The 12,505-nt window shown below is 48.7% G+C and overlaps 1 protein-coding gene across 8 annotated transcripts in view; it reads right to left on the bottom strand.

Annotated features, from left to right (window-relative positions):
- LOC106975994 (uncharacterized) overlaps positions 1–12,505 on the bottom strand; it is a 38,610-nt gene that overhangs the window by 11,777 nt on the left and 14,328 nt on the right. For all 8 annotated transcript variants that reach the window (XM_053200918.1, XM_053200917.1, XM_053200921.1 and 5 more), the window contains 2 exons: positions 6,083–6,266; positions 1,308–4,580 (listed from right to left, as the gene is read on the bottom strand). In XM_053200918.1, the coding sequence (XP_053056893.1) occupies positions 1,308–4,580; positions 6,083–6,266 (3,457 nt within the window). The remainder of the gene's footprint in view (positions 1–1,307; positions 4,581–6,082; positions 6,267–12,505) is intronic.

Raw genomic sequence — 12,505 nt, 5'->3', positions numbered from 1 at the left:
CCAGTGCAGCATACTAATGCCTCAGAAGGGATATAACTGTTAGGTGTCACTGTTGGAAAGGTGTGAAGTCTTGAACATGATAATAAATTCTATCGAAATTGGGAGATACAAGTTCTGAGCCTGATGCAGGCCCCACAAGCGAGATCCTGACCTGAGCCGAAGTCAGAGGCTCGACAGACTGAGCTACCCAGACGCCCCTCTGTGCTTGTGCATATTGAGGCGTCATCTGGCTTCGCTATCCTTTCTTGTTGCTTCTTCAATTTAATAATTCCCTGCCTCTCCAAAACTGTTCATCAGCCTTCTGTTAGGCGGGTTGGGGATCTGAGGCAAGAGGCCTTAGGCTGTAGGGAAAAAGGCACTGTATCTGCTCTCCTCCCAACTACTTTGGGAAGAGGGTCCCCTCTCATGGTAATGACACTTCAGGGAGAAAAAGGAAGAGTAAGGGGGTGGGGGCACATGGTCTGATGGGCTTTGTGTTGGGAGAAGGCCCAGGGAAGGGTTTGGGAGGGTCCATGCAGCCAAGCATGAGGTCATGGAGGGGACAGATCGAGTGGTGAATAAAATGCTGGGCTGAGCACACTTGCTAGGGAATTTCTTGGGCACTGCCAACCTACTTTGGTGATAGCCAGTATAAGTAAATCAGATGTCTGGGCTTCACAATGGCTGACTGTCCTGTCTGGTGCCTTAGAAGGAAATGACTATGTGTGGAAGGTGTTGAACAGACCCAGTGCCCTTCTAATAAATCTTTCTTTTTGCCTGCACTGCTTCCTGCTGGATCCCCGTCATTTGCAAACAAAAGAACCCTGATTGGGACAGGGAGGTAACATCACATTGGTGCAGGCTGCATGAAGCAGCCTGACCCACAGGAGAGGTGCTGTCGGTCACAGCAAAGGGGGACCATTTCCAGTTGGGCCAACGGAGAAAAACTTCACATAAGTCAGTAATTATAGCTACTACTTAGAGGACCCTTCCTATGTGCCAGACAAGTGCGAGTATTTTACATGGAAGCTTTTATTAACTCTCTGCCAGAAGAGTATCAATATTCCCATTTTCTAGACTAGAATCTTGGAGGCCAACGTAGCTAAGAAGCTTCACTGAGGTCTCAGAGCTAGGAAATGCCAGAGGCAGGCACAGCCCAGGCAGTCTGATTCCTGATCTCAGGCTCTCAAAGGCTGTACTGTGCTGCCTGCCAGATGTGAATTACACACGTGGGCACCAAGACAGCTTTTTCTGGAACTTGGCAGTGGCCTTTGGTTACTAGAAAGAGGGCGGTGGTGGGGGAGAAGGAAAGATGCTGGCAGTCCTACCGTGTCCAGGTCTGCTGCAATTGTCCCAGTGACGTCTGGGTCCACAGTGCAGGCCCCCCCTGAGTTCCCTGGGGTGTCTTTTGGGGCAGCACCCCGAGAATCCACACTGCCCACTGCAACAGCTCCTGAGGCACCCTCCTCACAGTGGAGCTGGGGCTGGGCAGAGGCCTGTTCATCCCTGGGCTTCATCACTGCCGTCTCATCACTGGGCTTCAGGCACTGGGCCAAGAGTGCCCAGGCCTTGGTGTGACCACCTTTCCAGGCCTGGAGCTGGGCCATGGCATGATGGGCTTTGGCTGCCCACTCCCACTGAAGCCAGTCCAGGGTGTGCATTCTCCACTCCTCTGAGTGTTCTTGGAGCACTGGGACCCTCTGGGCCACCTCCTGGGTGAGGACAAAAATGCTCTCCAGAGCCCTAAGAAGGTCCTCCTGGCAGGGCCCAGACTCTTGACTTCCTGCCACAATTCCCTGTGCAGCTTGGATACCAGACACCATTCTTTCCAGGGAGCTTTCTGGCCTGGCCTGAGGTTCTTTATAGACAGAGAGCCTTGGATAGAAGGCATCTTGGAAGACATGTTCATAGTCTGCGTTGATGATGCTGAGGTGGCCAGTGAGGGCCTTGGCTTGAAAGGAGAACTCCAAGCAGAGCAGTTCAAAGCGTGTGGACAGACTGGGAGATGGTTTGGGGGAGGAGGCCAGGATCTGTGCCACATCCAGCAGAGCATCTGTGAGCACATGGATTTCCCTGCACAAAAATGAGACCTCACATTTTATCTGCGCATCCCCACACAGGAGGCCAGACAGCCTGGCAGCCTCTAGTAGCCTCTGAGAAACAGCTGCTGCCTGGGCCAACTCTTCCTGCAGTCCCTGCTGGTCCTTCACGGCCCGCCGCAGGGGCAGTAAGAACAGGCCTTGTCTCCTGCTGAGTCTCTCCATGCACTGGAGCAGGTCTTGGACAGCCACTGACCATAGAAGGCACCCATCCTCAAAGCTTTCGTCCCATGACGTAGGGGCTTGGAGGCTATCGAAAGCCAGAACCTTGTCCAACAGCTGTTTAGCATGGGTCTGCACCTCCTCCAATCTGCCTTGCATTTGTAAAAGTGCTTCTGGACGCCCAGCTGAGTCAGGGTCCTTCTTACCCCAATCCACAGGCTCACTTTTGGCTGCTAGTTGAACCATTGAGGCCAAATTCTGCTGCAGCTCCATGAACACTGCCATGTTCCCTAGAAGATCACCTGCTGGGTTGTGACAAAAGAGCTGTTGACACAGAGGGTACCAGTCACCAGCCCTGGCTACCAAGCCCTGCCCGGTTTCCCTGGGTCTCCCAGACAGCTGGAGAGCCACTTCCGGAAGCCCGCCGGTTCTAGCAGTCGTGCAAGGTTCTATCTCTGTTCCTAGGTCAACAATAGAAGGTGTTAGTGTTGGGATTTCTTGGAGTCCAGGCATCCCCTCTGACCCCAGTGGTCCCTCCCCAGCCAAGGCCTCTTGAGCTGCATCCACAGCGGCGTTTTGTTCCTGCAGGTTGGTGCTAGCTGTGGTCACTGCCTGGTGGCTCTGGCTCTCTACAGCAACGATGAATTTGCTGACGGCTGGTAGTGGAGGGTCCCCACTCTGTAGATGCATGTCAGGAATCAAAGGGTGGGAAAGATTGTTCCTCAGTGGATAGGAGATGCCTGAATTGCTTTCCCCCAACCCAGGTTCTCCCTGGTGTTCCAGTGCAGGAGTTGTGGAGTCCTGGAGGCTGGGGAGAATAAAATAAGGTTGTTCCTTAGCAGTGTCAAACCTTTGGACTTGGTCCCGAAGCGGGCTGAGGATATCTGGGTGGTTAGTCCCATCCAGCCCTTCTTGGATGCTCTGGGCTGAACAGATCAGATGTTTTGCCATGGTTAAAAATACTTCTGTGTCCTGAGCACTGTGCCCACCCAAACAGCACTCAGCAGCTTCACTCAGGAACAGGGAAGACTGCTCCAGCTGCTGGATCAAGACTCTCAGGCCATTCCGGAAAATGGGATCTCGATCTTGGTCCACATACCTGCTCATCACCTGCACTATGTGAGTGGCCCGACCCTGTAAATATGCCACAAGTTGGGGAAAGTCTCTGGAATCTCCCTTTCTCAAAGCCCATCTAAAGAAGTCCAAGTGCTTGGTCATTTCTTGAATGGACACACTCAGGAACTCAGGAATATTGAGAACATCATCAAAACATGCCAACAGGCCTTCCGATGCCCTGGTCCATGCCTGAAGCAGGGCCTGCAAGGAAGCTGGGCTCCAGTCCAGACCAGATCCTTGGGGACTTTGTGAGAAAAGTTGCTGCACTCTGACCACAAGCCCCCAAAGGCCTGCCATGGTGACCTCCATGTCTTTGCCAGTTTGTTGTCGAGGGCAGCAAACCAAGTGAGCCACTCTGAGCATCTGCTTGGCCTGGTCACGGAAAGCGGCAAGGAAAAGCTGGAGATTCTTTGGCAAGGCCTGGCCATCACACAGGGAGCTGACTGGGCGAGTGGCCAAGGCAGCCTGGACCAGTCGTTGAAGAGGGCTTTGCGTATCAGTGAACGTGTCCAGGATCTGGTGCAGCAGCCCAGAGCGGACTCCTTGGCACAGGGCCTCAGTGGCGGCCTGCAGCTCCACACACTCCCGCCCGGGTTCCAGGCTCCCGGAGGCCCGGCCTTCTCCCAGATGCCTGTCGATCCGACCCAGGCGCCCGGCGCTCCGCAGCTCCAGCAGCTGGCCGCAGCGGGCCACCAAGCGCAGCCTCTCCGGCGGTGCGGAGCAAGCGGCCAGACGCATGCAGTGCCACACTACGGCCGCCAACAGGGCGTCTAGAGGGCCGCCGCGCATGCGCTCGTGCCCGGGCGCCGACAGAAGCTCGCGCAGCCGCCGCAGGCGCCAGGTGAGCGCGCCGGTTTGGGCGCTGGCCGCTGGGGCCGCGGCGCTGGGCTCCAGCTGCGCCAGCAGCTCGCCTAGGGTCTTCCTGGTCTGGGCCAAAGTGTGGCGCTGGGAAGCGGCCAGCTGCGGGTCGCAAGGGCGCTGCAGGTGGCCGCGGGCGGCCTCGAGCAGCGCGGGGACACAGCCCCGCAGCAGGCGGCCGGCGTGGTCCAGGCGCTCCCCGGGCCCGCGCGCAGTCAGGCGGCCCAGGCGTAGCAGCGCGGCGGCCAGGTCGGCGAAGGGGCCGCGCAGCGAGGCCGCGTCCTCCAGCGCGTCCAGGCAGGTCAGGCACCAACCCGCCGCCCGCACTATCTTCCTCGCCATCGCTGCGTCTTCTAGGAGCAGGACCTGTATGGGCAGCCAGGGGAAGAGAAGCTTGAAAATGCTGGCATGTTCCTGGAGCGATAGCAGAAGCAACGGCAGCTGCTTTCCCTCCCCACCCTCTCCACTCCCCCCAGCCCCCTCACCCCCTGCCACCCCCTTCACCCCATCAACCTCCTCACCCCGTTTTACAAACATCCCAAGGCTAAATAGTATAGAATGTCAGGGCCAAAACAAGTCATCTAGGAGCGATGTTTAAGGAAAATATTTGGCCTAACTGAAAACGTGAGGCTTCCTAAATTTGACCCACATTTAATGTGGGGTCCAACTTGGTTTTGGATTGAATACCTCCAGGTCAGAAGAGGTACAACCAACTGTCTTATTTGGGAACCCACGTGTTACCACAAAGTGTTCAGGAAGGATTTACTATTTGGATGAGGAGGATGGAGGCTGGAAAGATGGCCTGTCCAGGAAGTGACTCTGAGAATCTTTCCTAGCCTGATTCTACCCCTCCTGGATGGCTCTATTCATCCCCTGCAACAGAGCTGGCACCCAAACACTTCCAAGACCCTCCCTTCTTCCCCTCTGCTACTCCCATCAGCAGGTGCCCAAAGCCCTATGGCTTTGCCTCTCTATGGGCTTTGTCCCCATTTCCAATCTCACTTTAATGAGGATCTGTTCAGTTGCCAACACTCCTCATCCCCCCCACCACACACACACACCACACAACAATAATCCACATTATGAAAGCTTTAATGATGAATGCTGATAATACTGTGATAATATTATATAGATCCTAACAGGGAACAATGCCCCAACCTAAAAGAGTTGTACCATATGGTGGAATGTTAGGAAAATGGGGAGTCTTTGGAGGCCAAGAGGCTGGTCTAGCCTCGGGAGATCCTAACAGCAGAGGTTTCACTTTGGAGCCGGGTTTGCCAAATAGATTGAGACCTGCAGAGGTTTCAGCAAATGTTCCCCCACAGCTCCTGGCCAAGGGCAAGGTGAAAAGTGAGTCCCTCAGTGATACCTTCTTATTAGGGGGTTGATTGCCAAGTGTGGGGATGAGGTGCCACACATGGGTTTAAGACCACAGACCCTAGGGGCGCCTCAGTGGCTCAGTTAAGCATTTGACTTTGGCTCAGGTCATGAACTCGTGGTTCACGAGTTCGATCCCAGCATCGGGCTCTGTGCTGACAGCTCAGAGCCCGGAGCCTGCTTTGGATTCTGTGTCTCCTTCTCTCTTTGTTCCTTCCCAGCTCACACTCTTGTCTCTCTCCGTCTCAAAAATAAAGATTAAAAAAAAAAATTTTTTTTTAAAGACCCTAATTTAGTAGCTCCCCATGGCAGCTTCCACACTTAGCATTTATTAAATAGGTAATGAACTCTGTGCTGTGATCCTGCCGGAAGCTTGGGCAGAGGTCTCTCTCTGCAGGGGCATCCACTGTGGGAATGACTTGCCCCATCCATGCTTCCCAGCAATGAGCTATGTCCAACTGACCAGCTAGCCAGTCTGATACCAGCCTCACCTTTGTGGTGTCCACCAGGATCTGCTGAGCTGTAGTCACTAGCTCCTCCTGGTGGCTTTGACATCCCGGCTGAAGATGGAGCTTCTGAGCCACCAGCACGATGTTCCTCCCAGACAGGACCAGAGACTCAGCAGTAGGCATTATTTCCTCCCAGAGCCACTCCTCCTCAGAGTCTCCTGCCAGCCTGGACAGACACATTTCTAGTCAGAATTGCCAACATACAGTGATACAAAAAAAAATATACCCATAAGGAAGTTATGATACATAGAATTTAGAGTACTATGAAGCCCTTAAACTGGTGACGTAGGTCTGTATTTATGGTGATAGAAGCCTCTCCAAGACATAGTGTTGAGTAAATAAAACCAAATTATAGAATGGCATGCATGGCAAGATGTGATTTGTTTTCAGTTATGTACAGATCTACACAGAGAACTCTCTCTCTAGAAGGAAAATCATCAAACTGTGTTTTTTTCTTGGCATGTAAAAATATGCTTAATTACTTTTTGAATTGCTCTCATTTTCTCTGCTGCAATGAACATGTATAAATACTACAAAAGAAAAAAAAAGCCTCTTTTTGTAAGAGAGAAATATCTAGAATGTCATTTCAATCCATGTTATCAAGAGGAGAGGTTTTGCATAACACAGATGTCCACAGCAACTGTCTTCATGTGATGGAAACATTTCTCTCTCAAGAGTAATCCCCAGTCATGCAAACAAAACAAGAAAAGTCCTCTGCTCCCTTATGATTATCCTTTGGAAAGGAGGCTGAGCTCTGTGCCTTTGGAGTTGCAGGCTGAGAAGACACAGGAGTGCCAGCTGGAGTAATCACGGAGAAGCTCCTCTCAGCTTTTGGTCCCTTATCTAGTGGCGGCCAGTTTCAAAGCCCCTTATCCCAGCCGGCTCCCAACATCCCAGCTACCCTCATGTGAAATATCCCTTGAGTTCCCAGTACACAGAATCACACAAACCAAACGACCCCGCATGGCAAAATGCTGACACACCAGGGGTAAAGGGAAGAGGGAAGGAATGTATGATGGCTGCCTCCCTCCCTTACTTTATGTTTAATTCCTCTTGGAGAATTTGCACACCAGCTGCAGTGGACGTGCCCATAAATATGACCTGCCACATCCTGGCAGCTGCTCAGCGGCAGAACTGGGACTTCCACCCACGCAGCTGGACTTCCTGGGTTTTCTCATTTCTCGATGTTAAAAGGAGGGGAGAGGGGCACCTGGGTGGCTCAGTAGGTTAAGCATCTGACTTGGGCTTGGGTCATGGTCTTGAGGTTCGTAGGTTCAAGCCCTGCATCAGGCTCTGTGCTACGGTGTGGAGCCTGCTTGGGATTCTCTCTCTCCCTCTCTCTCTCTCTCTCTCTCTCTCTCTCTCTCTCTCTCTGCCCCTCCCCCACTTGCACTCTGTTTCTTTCAAAATAAATAAACTTTAAAAAAAAAAAGGAGGGAGAGAAAACTGTCAAGGATCAGGGCTGTATATGTGAAAGGAGGCTGTGGAGTCCTGTGTTAAGGCGATTCAAATGACTATGCCCTAATAGGACCTTGAGTACAGATGCTTCATACAGAGAATGTCAGCAGACACCCCACGGTGACCTGCTGGACTTCCCCATGCTCCTCCCTCTTCCTTGAGACTTGTGAGACATTCTTCTGTCCTCCCCTTGCCCCTCACTCCCATCCCTGCTTTCAGATTTGGCTGAGATCCTTTAATGTTATTCATTTGAAGCTACTGTTGGAATTTCCCTCAGCATTGTATCTTCCCTTCCTAGAATTTTGACTATTAAGCATTCCAAGATATTGTCCTGTACAAAGGTCTTTTCTTCTTCATCTTCCCTTACCTTGAGGTCTGGTTTCTGCTTGTGGGTTAGTGTTGTTTATCCTTATTTTCCTTGATCTTCTTGGTTTTTGCAGTTGGGGTACATGGTGGTAAGAGTGACTACATCCTTGCACATCTGCACTATATACATCCTTCCTATGCTCAGGGGAACGGAATGATGAGGGGCCATTCTATCTGACGTGACTTTCCTCTTGGCCGCCCACAGACCCGATTCCAGCACCTGCTGGCCTCCAGAGTTACAGGTGTGAAATCCAAATACCAGTCCAATTGATTTTCCTTTGTAAGTAATTCATTTTTCTTGTGTCTGAAAGCACTTAGAGTTCAGGAATTTTGACATGTTTTATGTGTATCTTTTCTCCTCAGCCTCACCAAGAACCACAGGGGAGCAGTTTTTGTGTACAGACTTGGGTCATTAATAGGCTCAGGGAAATCTTCTTCCATTATTTGTTTAATTACGTCCTCTCCTCAATTTCTTCATTTTTATCCTTCTAGAAGCCCCATTATTTGCAAAATGGGTCTCCTGGATCTGTCCTCCAATTCTACTATTTTTTTTCTTTAAAAAATTTTTAAGGTTATTTATTTATTATGAGAGAGAGAGTACAAAGTGGGAAGGGTCAAAGAGAAGGAGAGACAGAATCCCAAGCAGCCTCCACACCATCAGCACCAAGCCCAATGCGGGGCCTGAAATCATGAACCTCGAGATCATGACCTGAGCTGAGGTCAAGAGTCTGACGCTTAACTGACTGTGCCACCCCTGTTTGTTGTTGTTGTTGTTGTTGTTGTTGTTGTTTTCATGCATGATTTCTATCTGCTTTTACTCTCTGGTTTGAATTGTATTATTGATGATCTTTCAGATCATGCTTGGAGTCATAATTATCAACATTCTCAACCTTCTGCTTTAAGCCATGAGGGTATCAGACTAAACTTCTCACCAAGAACAGTTCTAAAAGATGGATAAAGTAGTTTACTAAACCCAGAGGGCAGCAGAGACAGCCAGGACTTATTTCTGAGTAACAGGCCACGAGGCAGAAAAGCCATGCACAAAACAGTAGCTACACCACTTCAGCAATCTTAACGTGCTGAGAAGACAAAAATTAGAGTTTGGGTCTCGTCAATGTGAAGCAAGCCTGAGGAACACCCCAGGATTCCAGCTGTGACCCCCAAAAGCCACACCCCAGGAGTAAGAACAAACGAGAAATAGATACCTTTTCCTAAAGACTGAAATTCATCTTGAATCATCTCAAGGCTTCAATTGGATAAGCATGACCTTTCCCTACATTAAATGCCCACCAGAATATATTAAATTTTCTCTAGAAGGAGCCAATGCTATATAGAAGCACTAAAACTTTTCATTCTTAATGTACCGTATTTAATTTTTTTTTAATTTACTTTGAATGATAGTGAGGGAGAGAGAGAGAGAGTGCACACAAGCCAAGCAGGGGCAGGGAGAGACGGGGAGAGAGAACCCCAGGCAGGCTTTGCACTGTCAGCGCAGAGCCTGATGTGGGGCTCGATCTCATGAACTGTGAACCAAAATTCAGTCAGAAACTTAACCAACTAAGCCACCAAGGCACCTCTGTACGGCATTTAATTTTTAAAAATTACCTCCCACATGAGAAAATAAAGGTACATCTCAAATTATTTGGGTAAAAATAGACTTCATAATAAACAGTGCTTGGAGAACGGAATGCCATCTGGCAAAACATAGTGAGACTGCTATTTCAAGATATACACAAAATTGAACTCTGAATGGATTAGGGAATCTAATGTGAAATCAAAAACATACAAGTACTAGAAAAAAACATAAGTGAATGCCTCTTTAATCTTGGTATCAGGAAACCTTTGTAACTATGATTCAAAATTCAGGGGTGACTGGGTGGCTCAGTCGGTTAAGCATCTGACTCTTGATTTTGGCTCAGGTCATGGTCTCACGGTTTGTGGGATCAAGCCCCAAGTCAGGCTCTGCACTAACAGAGTGGAGCCTGCTTGAGATTCTCTCTCTGCTCCTCCCATTCTCTCTGCCTCTTTCTCCCAAAATAAACAAACATTTAAAAAAATACATGTTTAAAAATATTTTCTAATTTTTTTTAACGTTTATTTATTTTTGAGAGACAGAGAGAGACAGAGCATGAGCATGGGAGGGGCAGAGGGGCATGAGCATGGGAGGGGCAAAATTAAAAATTAAAAAAAAAATTTTTTTAATGTTTATTTATTATTGAGAGACAGAGCACGAGCATAGGAGGAGCACAGAATCCAAAGCAGGCTCCAGGCTCCGAGCTGTCAGCACAGAGCCCGATGTGGGGCTCAAACCCACGAACTGTGAGATCACGACCTGAGCCGAAGTCGTTTGCTTAACCAACTGAGCCACCCAGGTGCCCCTAAAATTTTTTTTTTAATGCTTGTTTATTTTTGAGAGAGAGACACACAGAGTGTGACAGGGGAGGGGCAGAGAGAGAGGGGGACACAGAATCTGAAGCAGGCTCCAGGCTCTAAGCTGTCAGCACAGAGCTTGACACAGGGTTTGAACCCACGAACCGTGAGATCATGACCTGAGCTGAAGTCGGACATTTAACTGACTGAGCCACCCAGGCACCCCCCAAAAATACATGTTTTAAAATCAACCAGCATGTGGGGAAACACCCAGAATGAAACATGAAAAGGAACAAATAAATTTAACTAGTTACTAAAATTGTCAGAATTCTAAAATGGCCCCCAAATTCTCATCCCTGGTGCACACAGCCTGTATAATGGCCTCTCCTTCCTTACATGTGAATAGGGCCTGTGAATAGGATGGAATGTCACTCTATGATCAAGTTATGTTATATGGAAAAGGAAATTTTTTCAGATGTAATTAAGGTCTCTAATCAGTTGGCTTGAGTTCATCAAAAGGAGGGTATCTTGAGTGGGCCTGACCAAATCAGGTGAGCCTTCAAAAGAGGGTGTGGGTGATACAGATTTGAAGCAGCAAGGACACTCTTTGGTTGGCCTTGAAGAAACAAACTGCCACATTCTGGAGAGGGCCGTGTGTCAGGGCCCTGGTTCTGCAACCCTAAGAAACAATTCCACCAACAACCAGTTAGCTTAGAAAAGAGACCCAAGCCACAACTATTGCAGCCCCCTCTGACACTTGAGTCACACAGCTCACCCAGCCTGCTGAGACCCAAAGCAGTGGACCAGCTGCCCCAGGCCCAGTCTCCTGACCCACAGACACTGTGAGATAATAAATATGTACTGTTTCAAGCTGTGGCAATTTGCAATGCAACAGTACAAAACTATTATGATTACAAATGGATAACATGACAATTCTGAAAGGGATTGGGAAGAAAAAGAACTAACCTAAGTAACTTTGCAGAACAGTATTTTTCCTGGATAAGGTCAGACTAAAAACAAAACAAATTACACACAAATACTGCCCTCTAGTTAGTCAATTTGTTTCTCATATGGCTACAGGTTAAGTTTGCAACTTTTTAATGTGTACACTAGGGCTGAACAGATAAGTGCACATATTTTGGATAATGAGAGCCAGGATTCTCATGTTGGAGAAGCTACAAAGAAAGGGGAAGGTAAGAAAGAACCCTGTGGTATTAGACTGGAACTGGAGATAACAGTACGAGAGAGAGAGAGAGAGAGAGATAGATAGATAGATAGATAGATAGACAGACAGATTTACACAGATATTTTTTATATGCATTAAAAAAAGGAAAAGGGAGAGGGGCACCTGGGTGGCTCAGTTGGCTAAATGTCTGACTCCTGATTTTGGCTCAGGTCATGAGATCATGAGATCAAGGGGTCATGAGATCAAACCCTGCATCAGGCTCTGCACTGAGTGTGGAGTCCACTTAAGATTCTCTCTTTCTCCCTCTGCCCCTCTCTCCTGCTCTCTCTCTCAAAAGAAAGAAAGAAAGAAAAGAAAGAAAGAAAAGAAAGAAAGAAAGAAAGAAAGAAAGAAAGAAAGAAGGAAGGAAGGAAAGAAGGAAAGAAAAGGGAGAGAAGGGGAAGAAAATAGGATGGGAAGAGGGAGTGGGAAGAGGGAGAGAAAGGGAAAATTAATCAATGTATACCAAGATGTTCATGGTGGTTATCTTTAGGCAGTAGGCTTATGGGCAATTATTTTCTTCCTCATCTCATTCATATTTTCTAAATGTTTATCATCCAATACATTTTTAAGCAAAAGGAAACACATATTGTGTTGACCTTTTCTTGTGGGATCTTCCCTGAAGCCTGTCCTGTTGCCAACACTATTCTGCTGATGGAGCAAGTTCTTTCTGGCTTCCTGAGAGCTTACCCAGCAGAGAAAGACAAGGAAACTTGCCAGCAGAACACTTACCACGTTTTGTACTGATTGCCTCCATTTGGCTTGTCTTGAGAAGTGCCCAAGGAGCTGCCCAGAAAGCCAATGGAGCCAAACCCGAATCAGAATATGAATTATTTGCAGTATTGTCCTGATTGGTGAGCTGGACCATTTCTCATGGTCATGAGCATGGACAATTCTCTTTATAAATCACTTACTTGCCCGGAACAGACAATACAATACAACAAAGGCATTCATATGGAAACAGACAAAAAAGACACTCAGCTTCT

This window comes from Acinonyx jubatus, chromosome A3 (genome assembly GCF_027475565.1).
Source record: "Acinonyx jubatus isolate Ajub_Pintada_27869175 chromosome A3, VMU_Ajub_asm_v1.0, whole genome shotgun sequence".
Classification (NCBI taxonomy): domain Eukaryota; kingdom Metazoa; phylum Chordata; class Mammalia; order Carnivora; family Felidae; genus Acinonyx; species Acinonyx jubatus.
Note: the sequence above shows the minus strand (reverse complement) of the source record. Positions and strands in the feature narration are given on the sequence as shown.